At 45.7% G+C, this 22,914-nt stretch overlaps 1 protein-coding gene across 1 annotated transcript in view; it reads right to left on the reverse strand.

Annotated features, from left to right (window-relative positions):
- The window catches only part of Nab2 (Nuclear polyadenosine RNA-binding 2), a 379,140-nt gene that overhangs the window by 257,458 nt on the left and 98,768 nt on the right, over positions 1–22,914 (reverse strand). The window contains exon 5 of the mRNA XM_068384339.1: positions 4,542–4,777. Within this exon, the coding sequence (XP_068240440.1) occupies positions 4,542–4,777 (236 nt within the window). The remainder of the gene's footprint in view (positions 1–4,541; positions 4,778–22,914) is intronic.

The raw sequence follows: 22,914 nt of genomic DNA on the forward strand, positions 1-22,914 counted from the left end.
CGACGGAAAAGCCCGAAAAGCTAGACTGTGAATCTCCATCCCTAAATACAGAATAGTTTGGGATGGGACCAGCTGCGACTTTTCCAAATTGACTAGGAGTCCTAATTCCTTGGTCAGATCTAGAGTCCACTTGAGATCCTTCAGACAGCGACGACTGGAAGAGGCTCTGAGAAGCCAGTCGTCCAAATAAAGGGAGGCTCGGATGTCCGATAAGTGGAGAAATTTGGCCACATTCCTCATCAGCCTCGTAAACACGAGAGGAGCTGTGCTTAGGCCAAAGCACAGGGCCCGAAACTGGTAGACCACATCTTCGAAGACGAATCTCAGAAAAGGTTGGGAGTCTGAGTGAATGGGGATGTGGAAGTAGGCGTCCCTTAGGTCTAGCGAGACCATCCAGTCTTCCCTTCTGACCGCTGCTAAGACTGACTTTGTGGTCTCCATGGAGAACTTCGTCTTTGTGACAAAGACATTCAGAGCACTGACGTCTAGCACCGGTCTCCACCCTCCTGTCTTCTTTGAAACTAGGAAGAGACGGTTGTAAAATCCCGGTGATCGAAGGTCCGAGACTTTGACCACCGCTCCCTTCTCTAGCAAAAGAGACACTTCCAGTTTCAGGGCTTGCCTCTTTTCTTCCTCTCTGTACCTGGGAGAGAGATCGATGGGGGACGTTGCTAGAGGGGGTTTGCGTACAAAAGGGATTTTGTACCCCTCTCTGAGTAACTTCACAGATTGTGAATCTGCGCCTCTCTTCTCCCAGGCTTGCCAGAAGTTCTTGAGTCTGGCTCCCACTGCTGTCTGAAGTTGCGGGCAGTCAGACTCTGCCCTTGGAGGACTTGGGTCCTTTCCTCTTCCCTCGTTTCCCTTCGGCACGAGCACCTCCTCTGCTGGAGGCTCTGCCACGAAAGGGCGGAATAAAGCGAGACGCTGGAGTGTCTATCCTCGGTCTAGCAGACAATGAAGGCAAAGGGGGAGCTTTGCGAGCTGAGGACGCAATTAGATCGTGGGTGTCCTTCTGAACTAACGAAGCGGCAATTTCCTTTACCAAGACTTCAGGAAACAGGCACTTGGAAAGGGGAGCAAAGAGAAGTTCAGATCTCTGGCATGGCGTAACTCCAGCAGACAGGAACGAACAGAGAGACTCTCGCTTCTTCAGGACTCCGGACGTGAATGAGGCAGCTAGCTCATTGGACCCATCACGGACGGCCTTGTCCATGCAGGACATAATGAGCAAAGAAATATCCTTATCTACAGAAGAGATTTTCCTGCTCAGGGCTCCTAAGCACCAGTCTAAAAAGTTAAAGACTTCGAAAGCCCTAAATATCCCTTTAAGAAGGTGGTCCAGGTCCGATGGTGACCAACAAATCTTCGAGCGTCTCATGGCAAGGCGGCGGGGAGAGTCTACAAGACTTGAGAAGTCGCCCTGGGCAGAGGCAGGAACTCCCAAGCCGAGAACTTCTCCCGTGGCATACCAGACGCTCGATCTAGAAGAGAGTTTAGATGGGGGAAAGGCAAATGCTGTCTTCCCTAAACTCTTCTTAGACTCTAACCAGTCTCCTAACAGCCGCAAAGCTCTCTTGGATGAGCGTGAGAGAACGAGTTTAGTAAAGGCAGGTGCGGTAGCAGGCATGCCTAATACAAACTCTGACGGCGGAGAACGAGGAGCCACAGAAATAAAATGGTCAGGAAACAACTCCTTGAATACAGCCATGACTTTTCTAAAGTCCAATGATGGTTGAGTTGCCTTAGGCTCGTCCAGTTCTGACTGTTGGTCGTCTTGTTGTTCAGCAACGTCCTCATCAGATAGTTCCTCATCCGAAAACTGATGAGGGAACGGCAACGGAGTGGGCAACGTCTGGCTCGCTGAGTCCGGTCGCACTGGTGCATGCGTGACGGAGCCGGACGCAACGTCATGGAACTGCTGCACAGTCTGTGAAATGTCAACAACCATGGGTGCGCGAGGACGCACAGCGTCCACCCGAGACTGTCTAGACCGTCTGGGTTGTGCAGTCAACACCATACCGGGTTGCGGAGGTTGACGCACCGCGTCAAAACAAGTCACCTCTGATGGTTGTTGAACGTCCTGAACGTCAACAACCACCTCCGAGCGTCGCTTAACGTCAACGTGCGGCTGGCAACCCACACTGGGTCGCATCGGTGGAGGAACCACCTCAACTGGTAGACGCGAGAAGGTTACCTCAGCGTCAACAGGACGCACAACAGACCGCTTGGAAGGTTGTTGGCCAGAAGGTTCAGCAGCAACCTTCTCCGCATTAAAGTCCTCCATCAAGGACGCAAGCTTGGACTGCATGTCTTGCAGCAAAGCCCATTTAGGGTCTACGGGAGCAGGTGCGGCAACAGACGGGGTTAGCGACTGAGGCGGTACCGCTTTGCCTCTCTTAGGCAGTGAGCAGTCATCAGATGACGGCAACGAGTCCGAACTGACCCAGTGGCTACAACCGGGACGTTGGACTTGTCCTGAAGGGACCGACTTACGCTTTAAAGGTCGTGAGACCTTGGTCCAAAGTTTCTTACGAGAAACACCTTCGGACGACGAGGTAAAAACGGGCTCTCTCGTCTTACGTAGGTAGGGGCGATCTTGGGGAGATACGCCTGATACCATGGAGGGAACGTCTGTTCGCTGATCAAGGCCTCTCGAACCCATGCGTCGTACGACATTGCTTCTCCCCTGGGCTTGGGAGCTTGCAAGAGGTCCCGGACTAGGAGGACGACAGGCACGAACAGACGAACCCTCAAGCGCAACACTGTTCACAACACTTTCACTAGGCACTTTATCACTTCCCGCGGCACTTTGGCACTTTAGTTCCTTAACATCCGCCATGAGTTGATTGCGGTCACTTGCAAGGGACTCAACTCTCTCCCCCAAGGCATGGATAGCACGCATCATGTCAGCCATCGATGGTTCCTGAGTGCTAGGAGGGGGGTTAGGAACAACCACTACAGGGGAAGGAATAGGTTGAGGGGCATGAGGAGAGGAAAAATCTATCGACCTAGAAGAACTTCTCCTTACTCTATCTCTCTCTAGCCTGCGTGTGTACTTCTCAAATTCGATAAAATCGAATTCCGAAAGGCCCACGCATTCCTCACACCGATCTTCCAATTGATAGGTTTTACCCCGACAATTGGAACAAACAGTGTGAGGGTCGAGAGAAGCCTTTGGAGGACGCCTAGAACAGTCCCTAGCATTGCATTTTCTAAACTTGGGAACTTGTGAAAGGTCAGCCATTTTGAATTGGTCAAGGGAAAATTCCAAAAAACGATCTAAGTCATCAACAATGAATCCGATACAAAAAAGAGTTCAAGGATTTATTTGAAGAAAAACCCTGCACAGCGAAAGCTCAAAACCAAAACAAAGTACTTCACCAAATAAGATGGGAAAAACTCCAGGTTTCAACAGCGAGTAAAGTACGTCTTGTCGACACGTCGACAGAGAAGAAATTGAGTCTTTGTTTACATTGAGTATGGTATCTGGCCGAAAGTTGGCGCTGATGGGCACACCCGCAACTTGTATAGCGATCGCTGGCGAGTTTTTTACAGTTTTTTGTCTGTCGAGCAACAGAGTTGCAGCAATATATATTCACCGGCTAAGTTAAATATTTAAAAATAAGTAAACCGTTGTAGGCTACTCAAGAACCTAACCTTTAACTACGACCTCTAAGTTCTTGAAAGCAAAGCTAATCACAACCCCAACCCGTGTTTAATCCAGCTTAACTTCAGGTGTGTTTGTTTTAAGAGTTGTTAAGGAGAGTGATCGAAAGAAGAGGAATCCTCCACTAAGTATTCTGAAAACCCTGGTCCGACGGCAAATACTGTATCTTTTGCACGAGTATAGCTAACTCAACCGAGAAACCATTCCCCTCTTCACTTTCCTCATAACTCAGCCTATACACACTAACAAAAGCCCAACAATCCCTACCCAAGCAAACCCTTAACACCATTAACCTAGATGACACCTCCTTCGATTCCACATCTTTATCTATTTTCCATTCCCTCAACAATAAAGACACACCCTCTCTCGGTCTTCTCCCTTTCAATCCCCAATGCTCTACCTGTCACTTCACTCTTCCCTTTTACCTTTGTCTCACACAAGGCCAATACATCTATCTTCCTACACCAGAACATATTACCAATCTCACATCTCTTACTCTCCATCATACTACATACACGCACATTAAGACACCCTAAGACTAGAATTCGGGAAGCATTCAATATCAACCAACTCTTCTTTCTCTGCTATGATGTCTCATAGGAATAAAATGGCAGAGGAGATTCTTAGTCCTCTAGTCCTGTCCTTTTTAGTCGTCTCTTACAACACGCAGGCTTACGTTGGCGCTACTCTGATTGTTGAATACTATTTTGAATTCTACTTTGCCCATATAAGTAAATTTTTGCACATATTTTTTTTAACTGTACAAATATACATATATATGACCAAGGATATGTGATTGTACGGTACACAAATACAAGGATGAGGAAAGCAAGACCTTAATAAGCTTGAAATTACTCTTTCTCAAATGACCTACCTTATCTTTTGGCTGATCAGATTTGGAGGGAACAACACGACCAAGTCGTTCCTTTGCAGAAGTGCGTGCTGCAGGTGAACCATGCTTTGATCTCTTGGCCTTGGATTCCAGCTTTGGTTCAATTTCTGAATCATCTTTGCTACTACTGGTTCTTGGCGCAACAATCTTCTTCCTTTGTTCTGATTTTGTTTTTTTCGCAGCAGAATCTTCTTCTGCTATTTCTAAACCAAGTTCATCTGCAAAAAATTAACAAACATATAACTGCATTGGTTAAATCTCATAACCTTATAATATACAAATCTTACTGTTACAAACCAGATTAAGAAATTTTAGGAAATAAATGAATTTAATCGTTTACCTAACTATTCATAATACATGGGACACTAAAAAATATATAGAAAAAGTTCTAAGACCATTTAAAGTATTTTTAGCAAAAAAAAAAAAAAAAAAAAAAAAAAAAAAAAAAAAAAAAAAAAAAAAAAAAAAACACAAAATGCCACAAACTCAAGGTTTATGAATGTCATTTACCGTAATGCCTTTCATGGTGTAAAGATCAAGAGAGGCTTGAACGAAAGTGTGTTACTGTGTTAATCAAATTCACTTCATAGACATATCATACTTGGTTCAAGGATTTAACATAGCTAGGGAAAATAAAAATTATTTCTAAAATTTGCAGTTTGTTCCTATGCAGATACAAACTTCCGAGTCATTTATATGGGGAGTCTTCCTTAGGAGTTAAGAAGTCTCCATCATTTGATGTGTCCTTATGTAACTCTAGACCACTGATAGGTCACCACAAAAAGGAGAGTTTGTAAATATATATATATATATATATATATATATATATATATATATATATATATATATATATATATATATATATATATATATATATATATATATATATATATATATATGATAAATTTAGCACATTTAAATGCATTATTTCATATTTCAAATAAGCCATAAATATTAATACATTAAAGTCTGGATTGCCTTAACGACCTCGGGATCAGAGCCCCAGGCGAAATCACTCAGACTATTTTATCTGACTGGCCGGGTTTCGAACCCTGGTCCAGGATACTTGTATGACATTGACCATACCACTTCATGGCTAAGTGGTACGGTCAATGTCATACAAGTATCTTGGACCAGGGTTCCAAACCCGGCCAGTCAGATACTATAGTTTTTGAGTAAGTGGTATGGTCAATGTCATACAAGTATCTTGGACCTGGGTTCGAAACCCGGCCGGTCAGATAATATAGTTTTTGAGTGATTTCGCCTGGGGCTCTGATCCCGTGGTCATTAAGAGAATCCAGACTTTAATGTATTAATACATATGGCTTATTTGAGTGTGTATATATATATATATATATATATATATATATATATATATATATATATATATATAATCTTCATCTCGTCCTAATCCTATTGACCCAAAGGGGCTCGGTTTGACTTAACCAGTCTTCTCTATCTTGAGCTTTTAATTCAATATTTCTCCGTTCATCATCATCTACTTCATGCTCCATAGTCCTCTGCCATGTAGGCCTGAGTCTTCCAACTCTTCTAGTGCCTTGTGGAGCCCAGCTAAATGTTTAGTGAAATATAGGTATTTATATATATATATATATATAATATATATATATATATATATATGTATATGTACATATATATATATATATATATATATATATATATATATATTATATATATAGATATATATATAATATATATATATATATATATATATCTGTATATGTGTATATATATATATATATATATATATATATATATATATATATATATATATATGTGTGTGTGTATGTATATATAATATATATATATATATATATATATATATGTGTGTGTGTGTGTGTGTGTATGTATATATAAAATATATATATATATAAAATATATATATATATATATATATATATATATATATATATACTGTATATATATATAGTCATACCTCACTTTACGAAAGAATCTGCTTACGAAATTTTCATGCTGCGAAGCGAGATGCGAATATCTTTATGGCACACATTGTGAAAAATGTTTTATGTTAAAGAAAAGAGATTTGCCATCCAGGCAGAGAATAAAATAGTCACCCATTAAAAAAAAGTTGAAGAAAATGGGATTACACAATAGAAAATGTAGCCGTAGTCTATAGTAAGGGTAACTATAATAGTACAGTACATATGGTATGGTATATTTTGTATATGTACAGTATTGTACTATACTTATTGAATTATTTTCCATTTATTATTACATTATCTTCTAATAACTACTTAATTTACAGGTATTAACAGTTAGTTTAGGTATATTGAATGGTTCAAATATATTTGGCTGCACAGTATTTCATTGTGGTTATACTGTAGCTTTATTATAAGATTTAATGTGGTGTTTTGTAGGGTTGGAACGAATTGGGCGATTTGCATGTAAAATGTAACTCACAACACGAAAAAGCTACATTACAAAAGCCACTCCATATTTTTATTTCAACTCCCAAGTCACTCAATGGACAAGAGTAAATATCTTTATATGAACAGAAATCAAACTCTAAAGAAAGTTTTGTCGCATGAAATCTGCCACAAATACAGATCTAAATTATGTTATTACCTGCATAAGGATTCCTTTGAAGATACTCTCAGGTGATGGATGGATGAAGAAGGAAGTGGAGAAAGGCACACATTCCACTTTCATACCATTTAATACTTATAATAACTGATTACTTGACAAGAGGGTAAGCGTCCTGTGAGAGATCAGCCTAGATCAGTAGTTGTGCTACAAAAATGGGACCCATAAAAAAAAGGTATCCAGTGATTTATGAGACCAGTCCTTTAGGTAGTGGTCTGTGAAGGTAGTCATCTTTTCCAGACTTCTGCACTAAGGACCTGACCACTGAATGGTTCTTGTGGAAAGATATGGTTGCAGCAAAACCACAAATGTCACGAGACCTGAGGGATCCCAGGCAGTGCTTCCCCTGAGAGTTTATAGGCTTTGAGGATAACTTTACACAATCAAAAAGAGATTGTATTCTCAGAAAACTTGTTTGGTGCATTCTGTGCTCACCAACGGATTAGAGATCTTTGCTTGGTGAGGAGCCACTTTTAAAGGTATTTCCTGACTGCCTTTACAGGACAAGTAAAGTCAAATATGGTTGGTATCTATCATGGCCGGGATTTGAGTTTTTGCCACAAACTCTGGAACAAAGGAAAAAATCTTTTTCACTCCTTGGAATGTGATATAAGGTAGGACAAGCCATGCAACTTCCTCACTCTCTAGTCTGATGCCACGGTCAGGAGAAAAACTGTTTCCAGAGTCAGATCTTGGTCTGAAGCCTTACCTAAAGGCTCATTGGGTAAACAGGATCTTTGTCACATTCCAAGATGGGGGTTCAAGTTCCCAAGGTGGGCTAATTTGTTCAAAGCTTCTAATCAGAGCAGACAGGTCCCCCGAGGAAGAGATTGATTCAGTTCACAGACTTGGCTCATGAATGAGCGATAGCCTTTCACCAGTGTGATTAAGAGAAACTTTTTCTGCAGAAACTAAAGGAAGTCTGCAATCAGGAGAATAATGGCCTTGAGTAGAGCAACATTCCCTCTACGACACCAATTAGAGAAAGTTGACAACTTTGGGCGAACGATGGCGTGCAGGAGAAGGAGCTCGTGGGCGCGCAGGCGACAGGGCGCGTGGGCGCATAGGTGAAGGGGCGCGTTGGTGCGCGTTCCGGAGACCTCGGATGGAGTGCAGCCACAGGTTCCTGTAAGGGCGAAGCCGTAGGGCGCGTGCGTGCAAGGGGAATATCCCTATAGCGCGGGCGCGCAGCAGTAACAGAAGTTCGGGTGTGTGGGCGCGCGATGGAGACTGCGCGCGATGGCGCGTAAGCGAGGGATGGCGAGCAGGCGAGGTCTGATGGCGCGTCGGAGATCATGGAGGAGAGCGCTGGCGAGCAGGGGAGGAAGAAGACTTCCCTTTGGAGCCCTGATCCGAAGATCGAGGGTGACCAGGCGAGCGATGACAAGCAGCCAGGCGTTGGCGAGCAGGAGAGCGCTGGCGAGCAGGAGAGCACTGACGAGCAGGAGAGCACTGACGAGCAGGAGAGCGCTTGCGAGCAGGAGAGCGCTGGCGAGCACGAGAGCGCTGGCGCACAGTAGATCGCTGACGAGCAGGAGACCGAGGGCGTCCATGGCGTGTATCAGGCCGAGGGCGCGCAGAGGTCCGTTGGCGAGCAGGAGATCGTGGGCGCGTAGTCTCTGGAACTGCAGAGCGAACAGGAGATCGTGGGCGTGCAGGGGAGTGCTGGCGAGATGAGACTGCAACCGGAGGGTGCTTGCGAGCAGTAGTGCGCTGGCGCGCAGGCTAACGTTGGCGCACGGGAAACCTGGCGCCTAAACACTTACACACAATGTGTGAAAGCCTCTTTTGCCCCGAAGGGACCGGTGCCCGTTGGAAAACGGGATGGGTGGGCGCCCACAACACGTCAGCAGCCAGGAAAGGTGAGGGCAGGTCAGCAGGTCTGGCAGGCGTAGGAGATCGTGAAAGATCTGCGGAGAGGTCCAGGTCCAAGGAAGTAGCAGGAACGGTAGCTGAAGGACGAGGTTCCTCTGCGGGGGACTGCGAGGATGAAGATCCGAAGAGGCGCCTCGTAACACCCTTGTGAGGAGAAGGAAGACCTCGGCGACGAAGAGGAAGGCAAGCCTTACGTCGGATATGTCCTCTGGAAGCAGCAGGCAAACCATCGGCAGTCCTCCGAAGAGGAGTCTCTGTCAGTGAACTCCCCCGGGGGAGAGAATCACCCGCAGGAGAGACCGTTGGACTTAGTTCCTCCCTCGAAGGATGTTCAGAGGGGGGAGCTAAGCCTTCAGCTACAACAGGAGCAGGGGTTTGAACACTCTCATTGGAAGCCTCTGCCACAACTGCCTCGACAATAGACAGAGGGTCAACCTCTGCTACCGTCGGTGACTGTTTGACAGTTGCTCCCAACCTGATCATGTCAAACAGGGCTTCCTTGGAAGGCGAACCCTGAAGCCCCAAGGAAGCCCAAAGCTGCAAAAGATCATCATTATTAACATCAGGAGAAATAATTAAATCCTCCCCCGGGGGAGGAGGAGGAGCTGCCTCGCTATGGGAGGCAACTCCCTCTCCCAAACCCAGAGATCGGTCAACAACAGTACCGCCTACGCTACCACTCGACGGCCTCTCGCGAAAAGCCGACCGAGTGGGAGCTTCGGAGGAGGTTTGGGCTACGGAAGAAGAGTCCTTAGGATTTTCTTTCTTCAAAGAAACCTTTGAAGGAGAAATATCCCGTTTGGACTTCTTCTTCCAGCGCCGGGAAAACCTCTCCCACTGGGAGGTAGGCCACTCCCTACATTCAATACATACGTTATCACTCTCACACTGTTGACCTCTACAATAAGGGCATAAGGTGTGTGGATCCGTGTCGATTGAAGACATGAAGGTCCCACAAGGGCGGTTAGGTAACCCAGGGCACTTCCGCATTGTAGAGGCCAACTTCACAACACTCTAGAAAAGAAAAAGCAAAAGCAATGATTAAATGGCTGTCGTGTAGGTGAGGGTGATAGCGGACACGTCCGACTAGCACCCGAGCCGTAAGCAAAAAGTGAGCTTACAACACAGGTGTGTGAGGGGGGAGGGTAACTAACTACCCTCCCTACCCCCCGCTAACTAGCGGTGGGGTAGTAAACCCTTGTTAAATTTTAATGGCTCGTCCTTTCAGCTACGCCGAAAGTAATTACCCACTTTAAATAGCGTGGTTTGTATTCCAGTTACGGAACAAACTACCATTAAAATTATCAAAAGGTTAGAGAAAGATAAAGATTGCCAAGAACGTTACTACAATTTTGTTTACATTTTGTCAGCTGGACTTGCATATTTAAAAGCTGATTTCATTGTTTATATGGAATTTTTCCTTAAATAGGATATTTATTATGAAATTGTCAATAAAATGTAATAAAAATATCATTTGGTAACATTTATTATCAAGCACTGTATTTAGGGTTACCAACATACTTAAAAAAGCAATATATTTGATATATTTTGTAGTGCTTGACTCTCAGACTTTGAACAGCTTCGGAGATACAGAAAACTACCAACCGCATAAATGGGGAATTGCATAATTCGAACCTTACTATGTGTGTATGTGTATGTATGTGTGTGTGTGTGTATGTATGTATATATATATATATATATATATATATATATATATATATATATATATATATATATAAATGTGTATATATATATGTATATATATGTGTGTATATATATATATATATATATATATATATATATATATATATATATATATATATATATATATATATATATATATATATATACATATATATATATATATGATATTTTAATTATAAAATAAATTTTTGAATATACTTACCCGGTGAATATATAGCTGCAACTCTGTTGCTCGACAGACAAAAAAAACTGTACAAAAAACTCGCCAGCGATCGCTATACAGGTTGCGGGTGTGCCCATCAGCGCCAACTGTCGGCCAGATACCATACTCCATGTAAACAAAGACTCAATTTTCTTCTCATCCCACTGCGTCTCCATTGGGAAGGAAGGGAGGGTCATTTAATTTATATATTCACCGGGTAAGTATATTCAAAAATTTATTTTATAATTAAAATATCATTTTTAAATATTTAACTTAGCCGGTGAATATATAGCTGATTCACACCCAGGGTGGTGGGTAGAGACCAGTTAAATATGTTTACATCTTATGAGCTAAGAGTTTTTATTTTCATTTTAGAAGTTATCAAAATAACAAAAACAAAATAAATAGGTACCTGGTAAGGAAGTCGACTTAGACGATTACTCTGCCTTATAAGTACGTCTTCCTTATGGAGCCTCGCGATCCTCTTAGGATGCTGACAGACCCCTAGGAGCTGAAGTATCAAGGGCTGCAACCCATACAACAGGACCTCATCAAACCCCTAATCTGGGCGCTCTCAAGAAATGACTTTGACCACCCGCCAAATCAACCAGGATGCGAAAGGCTTCTTAGCCTTCCGGACAACCCATAAAAAACAACATTAAAAACATTTCAAGAGACAGATTAAAAGGATATGGAATTAGGGAATTGTAGTGGTTGAGCCCTCACCCACTACTGCACTCGCTGCTACGAATGGTCCCAGTGTGTAGCAGTTCTCGTAAAGAGACTGGACATCTTTCAAGTAAAATGACGCGAACACTGACTTGCTTCTCCAATAGGTTGCGTCCATTATACTTCGCAGAGATCTATTTTGCTTAAAGGCCACGGAAGTTGCTACAGCTCTAACTTCGTGCGTCTTCACCTTAAGCAAAGTTCGGTCTTCCTCACTCAGATGTGAATGAGCTTCTCATATTAACAATCTGATAAAGTATGACAAAGCATTCTTTGACATAGGCAAAGATGGTTTCTTAACTGAACACCATAAAGCTTCAGATTGGCCTCGTAAAGGTTTGGTACGCTTTAAATAGAACTTAAGAGCTCTAACAGGGCATAAGACTCTTTCTAGTTCATTGCCTACGATCTCCGATAAGCTGGGAATATCGAAAGATTTAGGCCAAGGCCGAGAAGGCAGCTCATTTTTGGCTAGAAAACCAAGTTGCAGCGAACAAGTGGCTTTTTCCGACGAAAATCCGATGTTCTTGCTGAAGGCATGAATCTCACTGACTCTTTTAGCCGAGGCTAAGCATACCAGGAAAAGAGTCTTAAGAGTGAGATCTTTCAGGGAGGCTGATTGTAACGGCTCAAACCTGTCTGACATGAGGAATCATAGTACCACCTCTAAATTCCATCCAGGGGTAGCCAAACGACGCTCCTTGGTGGTCTCAAAAGACTTAAGGAGGTCTTGCAGATCTTTATTGTTGGAAAGATCTAAGCCTCTATGCCGGAAGACCGATGCCAACATGCTTCTGTAGCCCTTGATAGTGGGAGCTGAAAGGGATCGTCCTTTTCTCAGGTATAAGAGAAAATCAGCTATTTGAGTTACAGAGGTACTGGTCGAGGATACAGAAACTGACTTGCACCAGTCTCGGAAGACTTCCCACTTCGATTGGTAGACTCTAATGGTAGACGCTCTCCTTGCTCTAGCAATCGCACTGGCTGCCTCCTTCGAAAAGCCTCTAGCTCTCGAGAGTCTTTCGATAGTCTGAAGGCAGTCAGACGAAGAGCGTGGAGGCTTTGGTGTACCTTCTTTACGTGTGGCTGACGTAGAAGGTCTACCCTTAGAAGAAGACTTCTGGGAACGTCTACTAGCCATCGAAGTACCTCGGTGAACCATTCTCTCGCGGGCCAGAGGGGAGCAACTAACGTCAACCTTGTCCCTTCGTGAGAGGCGAACTTCTGCAGTACCTTGTTGACAATCTTGAACGGTGGGAATGCGTAGAGATCCAGATGTGACCAATCTAGGAGGAAGGCATCTATATGTATTGCTGCTGGGTCCGGGACTGGGGAGCAATAGATTGGAAGCCTCTTGGTCAGCGAGGTTGCAAAGAGATCTATGGTTGGTTGGCCCCAAGTGGCCCAAAGTCTCTTGCACACATCCTTGTGGAGGGTCCATTCTGTTGGAATTACTTGCCCTTTCCGACTGAGACAATCTGCTATGACGTTCTAGTTGCCTTGGATGAACCTCGTTACTAGGGAGATGTCTTGACCTTTTGACCAGATGAGCAGGTCCCTTGCGATCTCGTACAACGTCAGTGAGTGGGTACCTCCTTGTTTGGAGATGTACGCCAAGGCCGTGGTGTTGTCTGAGTTTACTTCCACCACTTTGCCTCGAAGGAGATACTCGAAGCTTTTCAAGGCCAGATGTACTGCCAACAGCTCCTTGCAGTTGATATGCATGCTCCTTTGACTCGAGTTCCACAGACCTGAGCATTCCCGACCGTCCAGTGTCGCGCCCCAGCCCAAGTCCGATGCGTCCGAGAAGAGAACGTGGTTGGGAGTCTGAACAGCCAGGGGAAGACCCTCTCTTAGGTTGATATTGTCCTTCCACCAAGTCAGACAAGACTTTATCTTTTCGGAAATCGGGATCGAGACCGCTTCTAGCGTCTTGTCCTTTTTCCAGTGAAAAGCTAGATGGTATTGAAGAGGACGGAGGTGTAGTCTTCCTAGTGACACAAATTGTTCCAGGGATGACAGCGTCCCTACCAGACTCATCCACAGCCTGACTGAGCAGCGTTCCTTCTTCAGCATCTTCTGGATGAATAACAGGGCTTGATCTATTCTGGGGGCCGACGGAAAAGCCCGAAAAGCTAGACTGTGAATCTCCATCCCTAAATACAGAATAGTTTGGGATGGGACCAGCTGCGACTTTTCCAAATTGACTAGGAGTCCCAATTCCTTGGTCAGATCTAGAGTCCACTTGAGATCCTTCAGACAGCGACGACTGGAAGAGGCTCTGAGAAGCCAGTCGTCCAAATAAAGGGAGGCTCGGATGTCCGATAAGTGGAGGAATTTGGCCACATTCCTCATCAGCCTCGTAAACACGAGAGGAGCTGTGCTTAGGCCAAAGCACAGGGCCCGAAACTGGTAGACCACATTTTCGAAGACGAATCTCAGAAAAGGTTGGGAGTCTGAGTGAATGGGGATATGGAAGTAGGCGTCCCTTAGGTCTAGCGAGACCATCCAGTCTTCCCTTCTGACCGCTGCTAAGACTGACTTTGTGGTCTCCATGGAGAACTTCGTCTTTGTGACAGACACATTCAGAGCACTGACGTCTAGCACCGGTCTCCACCCTCCTGTCTTCTTTGAAACTAGGAAGAGACGGTTGTAAAATCCCGGTGATCGAAGGTCCGAGACTTTGACCACCGCTCCCTTCTCTAGCAAAAGAGACACTTCCAGTTTCAGGGCTTGCCTCTTTTCTTCCTCTCTGTACCTGGGAGAGAGATCGATGGGAGACGTTGCTAGAGGGGGTTTGCGTACAAAAGGGATTTTGTACCCCTCTCTGAGTAACTTTACAGATTGTGAATCTGCGCCTCTCCTCTCCCAGGCTTGCCAGAAGTTCTTGAGTCTGGCTCCCACTGCTGTCTGAAGTTGCGGGCAGTCAGACTCTGCCCTTGGAGGACTTGGGTCCTTTCCTCTTCCCTCGTTTCCCTTCGGCACGAGCACCTCCTCTGCTGGAGGCTCTGCCACGAAAGGGCGGAATAAAGCGAGACGCTGGAGTGTCTATCCTCGGTCTAGCAGATAATGTAGGCAAAGGGGGAGCTTTGCGAGCTGAGGACGCAACAAGATCGTGGGTGTCCTTCTGAACTAACGAAGCGGCAATTTCCTTTACCAAGACTTCAGGAAACAGGCACTTGGAAAGGGGAGCAAAGAGAAGTTCAGATCTCTGGCATGGTGTAACTCCAGCAGACAGGAACGAACAGAGAGACTCTCGCTTTTTCAGGACTCCGGACGTGAATGAGGCAGCTAGCTCATTGGACCCATCACGGACGGCCTTGTCCATGCAGGACATAATGAGCAAAGAAATATCCTTATCTGTCGAAGAGATTTTCCTGCTCAGGGCTCCTAAGCACCAGTCTAAAAAGTTAAAGATTTCGAAAGCCCTAAAGATCCCTTTAAGAAGGTGGTCCAGGTCCGATGGTGACCAACAAATCTTCGAGCGTCTCATGGCAAGGCGGCGGGGAGAGTCTACAAGACTTGAGAAGTCGCCCTGGGCAGAGGCAGGAACTCCCAAGCCGAGAACTTCTCCCGTGGCATACCAGACGCTCGATCTAGAAGAGAGTTTAGATGGGGGAAAGGCAAATGCTGTCTTCCCTAAACTCTTCTTGGACTCTAACCAGTCTCCTAACAGCCGCAAAGCTCTCTTGGATGAGCGTGAGAGGACGAGTTTAGTAAAGGCAGGTGCGGTAGAAGGCATGCCTAATACAAACTCTGACGGCGGAGAACGAGGAGCCACAGAAATAAAATGGTCAGGAAACAACTCCTTGAATACAGCCATGACTTTTCTAAAGTCCAATGATGGTTGAGTTGCCTTGGGCTCGTCCAGTTCTGACTGTTGATCGTCTTGTTGTTCAGCAACATCATCAGATAGTTCCTCATCCGAAAACTGATGAGGAAATGGCAACGGAGTGGGCAACGTCTGGTTCGCTGAGTCCGGTCGCACTGGTGCATGCGTGATGGAGCCGGACGCAACGTCATGGAACTGCTGCACAGTCTGTGAACTGTCAACAACCATGGGAGCGCGAGGACGCACAGCGTCCACCCGAGACTGTCTAGACCGTCTGGGTTGTGAAGTCGAAACCACACCGGGTTGCGGAGGTTGACGCACCGCGTCAAAACAAGTCACCTCTGATGGTTGTTGAACGTCCTGAACGTCAACAACCACCTCCGAGCGTCGCCTAACGTCAACGTGCGGCTGGCAACCCACACTGGGTCGCATCGGTGGAGGAACCACCTCAACTGGTAGACGCGAGAAGGTTACCTCAGCGTCAACAGGACGCACAACCGATCGCTTGGAAGGTTGTTGGCCAGAAGGTTCAGCAGCAACCTTCTCCGCATGAAAGTCCTGCATCAAGGACGTAAGCTTGGACTGCATGTCTTGCAGCAAAGCCCATTTAGGGTCTACGGGAGCAGGTGCGGCAACAGACGGGGTTAGCGACTGAAGCGGTACCGCTTTGCCTCTCTTAGGCAGTGAGCAGTCATCAGATGACGGCAACGAGTCCGAACTGACCCAGTGGCTACAACCGGGACGTTGGACTTGTTCTGAAGGGACCGACTTACGCTTTAAAGGTCGTGAGACCTTGGTCCAAAGTTTCCTACGAGAAACACCTTCAGACGACGAGGTAAAAACGGGCTCTCTCGTCTTACGTAGGTAGGGGCGATCTTGGGGAGATACGCCTGATACCATGGAGGGAACGTCTGTTCGCTGATCAAGGCCTCTCGAACCCATGCGTCGTACGACATTGCTTCTCCCCTGGGCTTGGGAGCTTGCAAGAGGTCCCGGACTAGGAGGACGACAGGCACGAACAGACGAACCCTCAAGCGCAACACTGTTCACAACACTTTCACTAGGCACTTTATCACTTCCCGCGGCACTTTGGCACTTTAGCTCCTTAACATCCGCCATGAGTTGATTGCGGTCACTTGCAAGGGACTCAACTCTCTCCCCCAGGGCATGGATAGCACGCATCATGTCAGCCATCGATGGTTCCTGAGTGCCAGGAGGGGGTTTAGGAACAACCACTACAGGGGAAGGAATAGGTTGTGGGGCATGAGGAGAGGAAAAATCTATCGACCTAGAAGAACTTCTCCTAATTCTATCTCTCTCTAGCCTGCGTGTGTACTTTTCAAATTCGATAAAATCGAATTCCGAAAGGCCCACGCATTCCTCACACCGATCTTCCAATTGACAGGTTTTACCCCGACAATTGGAACAAACAGTGTGAGGGTCGAGAGAAGCCTTCGGAAGACGCCTAGAACAGTCCCTAGCATTGCATTTTCTAAACTTGGGAACTTGTGAAAGGTCAGCCATTTTGAATTGGTCAAGGGAAAATTCCAAAAAAAAAATCTAAGTCATCAACAATGAATCCGTTACAAAAAAAGAGTTCAAGGATTTATTTGAAGAAAAACCCTGCACAGCGAAAGCTCAAAACCAGAATATAGTACTTCACCAAAGATGATGGGAAAAACTCCAGGTTTCAACAGCGAGTAAAGTACGTCTTGTCGACACGTCGACAGAGAGAAAATTGAGTCTTTGTTTACATGGAGTATGGTATCTGGCCGACAGTTGGCGCTGATGGGCACACCCGCAACCTGTATAGCGATCGCTGGCGAGTTTTTTGTACAGTTTTTTTTGTCTGTCGAGCAACAGAGTTGCAGCTATATATTCACCGGCTAAGTTAAATATTTAAAAAATATATATATGTGTGTGTATGTATATATATATATATATATATATATATATATATATATATATATATATATATATATATATATATATATATATATATATATATATATATATATATATATATATATATATATATATTTGTATGTATATATATACATACGTATATATATATATATATATATATATATATATATATATATATATATATATATATATATATATATATATATATATATATATTTCTGGGCTCGAACCTGTGCCGCCCAGTGAATAAGCTCCATTTAGCACTTATTCTTAGGTAATTTACTGCTAAATATACCAGAGAAAAAATGTAAAGGAGTGCTAGGTTAACTAGCTCGCTCACCTATTGGTGTCGGTATAAAATTGGGCGTATATTCCAGAGGTCCCGCACTATTTAGATTAATCCACGACAGAGAACCCCAATAGAGGAGAGCCGTTCAACCTCACTCGGTACTACTACAATGCATCCGCTCAGAACCCAACTCCTTTTAGCACGACGAGTAAAGTAACCCGCATTTTTCTGGTGCTCTCGAATTTTGGTTATTTTCTAGTGAATTATGGCTTCTTCGTCGGTTTCCCAGGAGACACCGTCTAAGTTAAGTACCAAGCTGGGTTTTACTGTGTTTTGAGCAACCTAGATCGTTTAATATTTATATTATAGGAGTTTATTCTCTTCGTTCATACCGATCTTGCTTGATTTCACTACAGTTGGTACTCCTGTTTTTGAGAGCTTTTAATTTTCACTTGCGGTGTTACTATGTGTATTATTTTTATTATCAAATATTATTTGTTATTGTGAATATTCATTATTTAGCGTTTAGAATCCTCGTGGTTCAATTTTTGGGCCGATATCATTTACGTATCGCTATGGCTGCCGACCTTCTTGCTAAGGCGGCAATGTTATTTTTAGCCATCAGGTGTGTCTTTTGTGATTTAATTATTATGTTGCATGCCTTGCCCAAAAATTTTCTATGTGTTTATTCATATATTTAACGCTATTATTATTATTATAATGAATATTTGTGCCATTACTCCGTTTGATCTGTCTGGTTGGGGATCGTCAGTTGGTAGCCCTGCTGCCTCGTATCACGTGATCCTCCCCCACACTCCCCCTCTAGCTAGGTGGGAGGCTAGGCTTCTCCCCCCTCCACTAAGGGACCGTTGCCTTCCCTCCTTTTAGAGGGGGTAGTTAAGTGTTTATGGACTTTGTCCTCCGGGTGGCCCGGCGGTTTAGTCTCTGTCTAGTCTGGTTGGCCACCGGTCAACAGAGTTGGATCCCGGTGCACCCTATTTTATATTCACTTTTCATTCTGGCTTATGTTATACGAAACCCTCCGGGTTCGATTGGCAGTTCTTAGCTACAGTTCCGCCCCCCTATTATTTGATAACATTTCCTATGATGATTATATATGACAGATCACTACCCCGGAGTCCCTAAAGGAATTGGTATTGAATATACCTTTATTTCCCGGCCCGGGGTCTACCCCGCCCCGGGAAATCAGACACCATGTGTCTTAATTCCTTGTTATTGCATCCTTTTTTATGCTCCCGGCTTGACCGGAATGGATGGCTATACTTTAGTTTCAAGTTAGACTTATGTTTAGGCCCGGGACCTCCGGTCCCGCCCCTATGTAAGAATAGTACAGTTAAGCTCTAATCTTGTGTTAGACCTATGTTAGGCCCGGGTCCTCCGGACCCGCCCCTATTTAAGAGAATTACAGTTTCTCATATACTATTCTTTTTATAGATGGTGCATTGTCTGACGCCGGCCTGTGCAGCTGTTCTGCACCAGCCTTGTGGCCACTCCGTCTGCCGATCTCACGCCCCTTGTGGGGTTCAACTGGAAGACGTGGTGGTATGGCACCCGGATAACTGTGTGATTTGCTTCGACCTTATCACTACCCTTGGATCTGACTCGGTGAGTCCCGTTGGCTATATTGCCTTCTTATTTTATTTACTATTAGTAAGATATATATGGTCTTGAAGGATCATTGGGAGTCTCCCTTTTATAATTCCCACTATTATTTCAGGCATCCCCGGAGCAAAAGTCTGCGGCTCGGGCCACACTGAAGGTGTGGGTTGGTGGGTTTGCCCGGAATGTGAAGTCTAAGCGGCCGTACGTCCTATCTGAGGACTACTGCACCATGGTTTACCCCAACGCCAAGTCTTCAGCTGCTGTGGCTAGGCATGTGGCAGCTCCCATCATTGCCCACATTGATGCCACTATAACGGGTCTCATCGACCCAGAGCAAGATCCATCGGACGCCCCCGGAGGTCTGGAGGATAATGTTGCCTCCATGAACCTGGACGTCGAATCAATGTTGCTAGACGAGCCGGATACAGGTAGGGTGGTAAGTGAGGCAGGTGTGTCCGGCGCTGAGATTCCTATCCTCAGCCCCGCTCTTTCTTCTTCTTCTGATCGCTCTTCTTTTCTTGGATTTTCTGGGGACCGTGATTCGTCTCAACGTTCATACCCGGTTCCCCCTAAGGATAAGTCTACTTCAAGGACCTTACCCAAAGCCCGCAAGCCTCACAAGACTTCTCATGGCTCTAAACATTGTACGAACCCGTCTTCAAAGACCTCTGGTTCCTCCTCTAAGTCTCACGACCCGGGAGTTCCTTCCGCCCCTCCTGCTGCTAGCCCGGGCCTTTCCGAATCAGCCATGCTTCGCATCGTGTCGGAGATGCAGGCAAAGTTGGTTTCGGAGATGCAGTCGAGGATGGACTCGATGTTCTCTAACTTCGGTCAGAGAATTGGGGCTTTAGAGCAAGGAGCTCCGGAGAGAGTCCAAAGCTCTCTCATCCCGGATGCCTCTAAGCTCCCGCCGTTTGCCAAGAACAACCCCTGGCGGATGGCTCTTCATTCCCCGTTCTCGGACGGAATGTTGACTCTGGAGGGCCTTGGCACTCGTCCTCTAGAGGACTTTGAATTCTTTCCTCCTGGTCTGGCATTTCCATTTCATGGTTATGCCAGACTTACTGAGGAAGCTTTAGTTCGATTAGACAAGGTCCCCAAAGAGACGGTCATCTTCCCGAAGGAGCAAGCCCAATCTGTTTGGGCCAGATTTTTGAATGACATCGGCTGCACTAACACCATGCTGACGCCTTATAAAAGCTCCTTTACGATGTTCTTAATGGACAAGAACACCTTGACTCCATGCGTCAATAAGGTGGCAGAGCTTGCCTTTCAATATGCTTTGGAGGAGAAGCCCTTGCCTCCCATCCGAGAGGTGGATCCAATCTCCCTCCTTCTTCCCTCAGGTATTGAGTGTTGGGACAACGTCCATACCACCTTTACCTCCGGCAAGCTTGCAGCAGACTGTGCCTCAGTCTTGTTTAGTGAGAAGCTTCCCCGTCTCCCGGAATCCCTCATTAAACAGGAATATGATTCCCGCCTACGTGTGGGCCGTACTCTAAACCTGGCCACATCCACGGAGTCGATAGCCTTGACTTACGATACGGAGAGTATTTTTAAGTCTCTCAACAAGGCTACGTTACAGTCTTTATATTATGACTTATATGACTTCGCTACTGCTAAACGCAGATGTCGCAAGCATGTCCTAGCTGAGGCGACGATTAGGCATGAACCTAATAAACTCATCCGGTCCTCCTGTTGGGGTTCAAATCTCTTCCCCGAGGATCTCGTAGAGGAAGTCTTGGCGGAGGCCACTAGGGTTAATCAGAGCCTTAAAGCCCGTTGGGGTTTGACCCCTAAACGCAAGTATGACCCCGCAAATTATCAAGCCCGGGGTAGGAAGAAGCTTAGACCATATACCTCCACCCAGTTCAGGCAACAACAGAGTGCTTCATCCAACTTCCGGCTGCCTCTTCCTCCATCTTCTGTTGTCCCTGCACAGCCTTCCACCTCTCGGGCTCCTTCGGATGACTATGTCACCGTTCTGCTACCTAAGAGCCAGCTTTCTGGTGCCTCCGCCACTTCCCCTGCCTTTAACCAGTCTTACGAGGCTCATAGCTCTTCCCAGAGTTATGGTAGAGGTAGAGGCTACCACCGTGGCTCTAACCAGAACAAAGGCAGGGGAAGAGCCTTTCGCAGAGGAAAGAACTTCCGAGGCGGACGTGGAGGCAACTCCTCAAACCAATACTGAGGTGCAGCAGGTAGGGGGGAGGCTCTATGCCTTCCGCAACAAATGGAGGTTCAGTCCCTGGGCGTTCAGTATCATCTCCAAGGGACTGGGGTGGAGTTGGATTCAAGGACCTCCTCCTCCGAACAAATTTCGTCAACATTCCACTCCGGACCTGGTCGAATTTGTCCAGGATCTTTTACAAAAGAACGCCATACAAGAAACGAAACATCTGAAGTTTCAAGGTCGGCTGTTCAGTGTCCCGAAGAAGGATTCAGACAAGAGAAGAGTGATTCTAGATCTATCCCTTCTCAACTTGTCCATTCAATGCGACAAGTTTCGAATGCTTACCGTCTCGCAGGTGCGGACCTTACTTCCCCGTGGGGCCGTCACCACCTCTATCGATCTTACAGACGCCTACTATCACGTCCCGATAGCGAGACACTTCCGTCCGTACCTAGGCTTTCGCTTAGGGGACAAAAGTTACTCCTTCAAGGTGATGCCTTTCGGGCTCAACATCGCCCCAAGGATCTTCACAAAGCTAGCAGAAGTCGCTGTTCAGGAACTCAGGAATCTAGGGATTCAAGTAGTAGCCTATCTGGACGACTGGCTCATTTGGTCAGACACCTCCCAAAATTGCCTAAAAGCCACTCACAAAGTCATCCATTATCTTCAGTCTCTAGGCTTCCAGATCAACTTCAAGAAGTCCCGTCTTCTTCCAAAATCGAAGTTCCAATGGCTCGGCCTGCAATGGGATCTTATATCTCATACTCTGTGTCTTCCCAGACCCAAGAGGTTAGAGATTGCAAGGAACACCAAACGCTTTCTCAAAGACAAAGTAAGTTCCAGACGACTCCAAGAGAAGATTCTGGGGTCCTTCAGTTTGCCTCAGTGACGGATCTTCTTCTGAAGGCAAAATTGAAAGATATCAATCGTGTCTGGCGTTCGAGGGCGAACCGGAAGCTCCGGGACAGGAAAGTCCGCCTTCCTCCCATTCTACGGGAAAGACTTCTTCCTTGGACAAGAGCAAACAGTCTGTCAAAGTCAGTTCCCCTTCGATTTCCGCCTCCGGAATTAATCATTCACACAGACGCATCCTTATCAGGTTGGGGCGGCTATTCTCACCTCAAGAAAGTTCAAGGTCTTTGGACTCCCTTGTTCCGCCATTTTCACATCAATGTGCTAGAGGCCATGGCAGTTCTTCTAACCCTGAAACGTCTCGCTCTTCCCAAGAAACAACACCTTCGTCTGGTCCTCGACAGCGAAGTGGTGGTCCGCTGCCTCAACAGAGGCGGGTCAAAGTCAGGGCCTCTGAACCATGTTCTAGTAGCCATATTCTCCCTAGCAGCCTCGAACCGTTGGCATCTTTCAGCTGTCCACCTG

The sequence above is a fragment of the Palaemon carinicauda genome, chromosome 1, assembly GCF_036898095.1.
Source record: "Palaemon carinicauda isolate YSFRI2023 chromosome 1, ASM3689809v2, whole genome shotgun sequence".
Classification (NCBI taxonomy): Eukaryota; Metazoa; Arthropoda; class Malacostraca; order Decapoda; family Palaemonidae; genus Palaemon; species Palaemon carinicauda.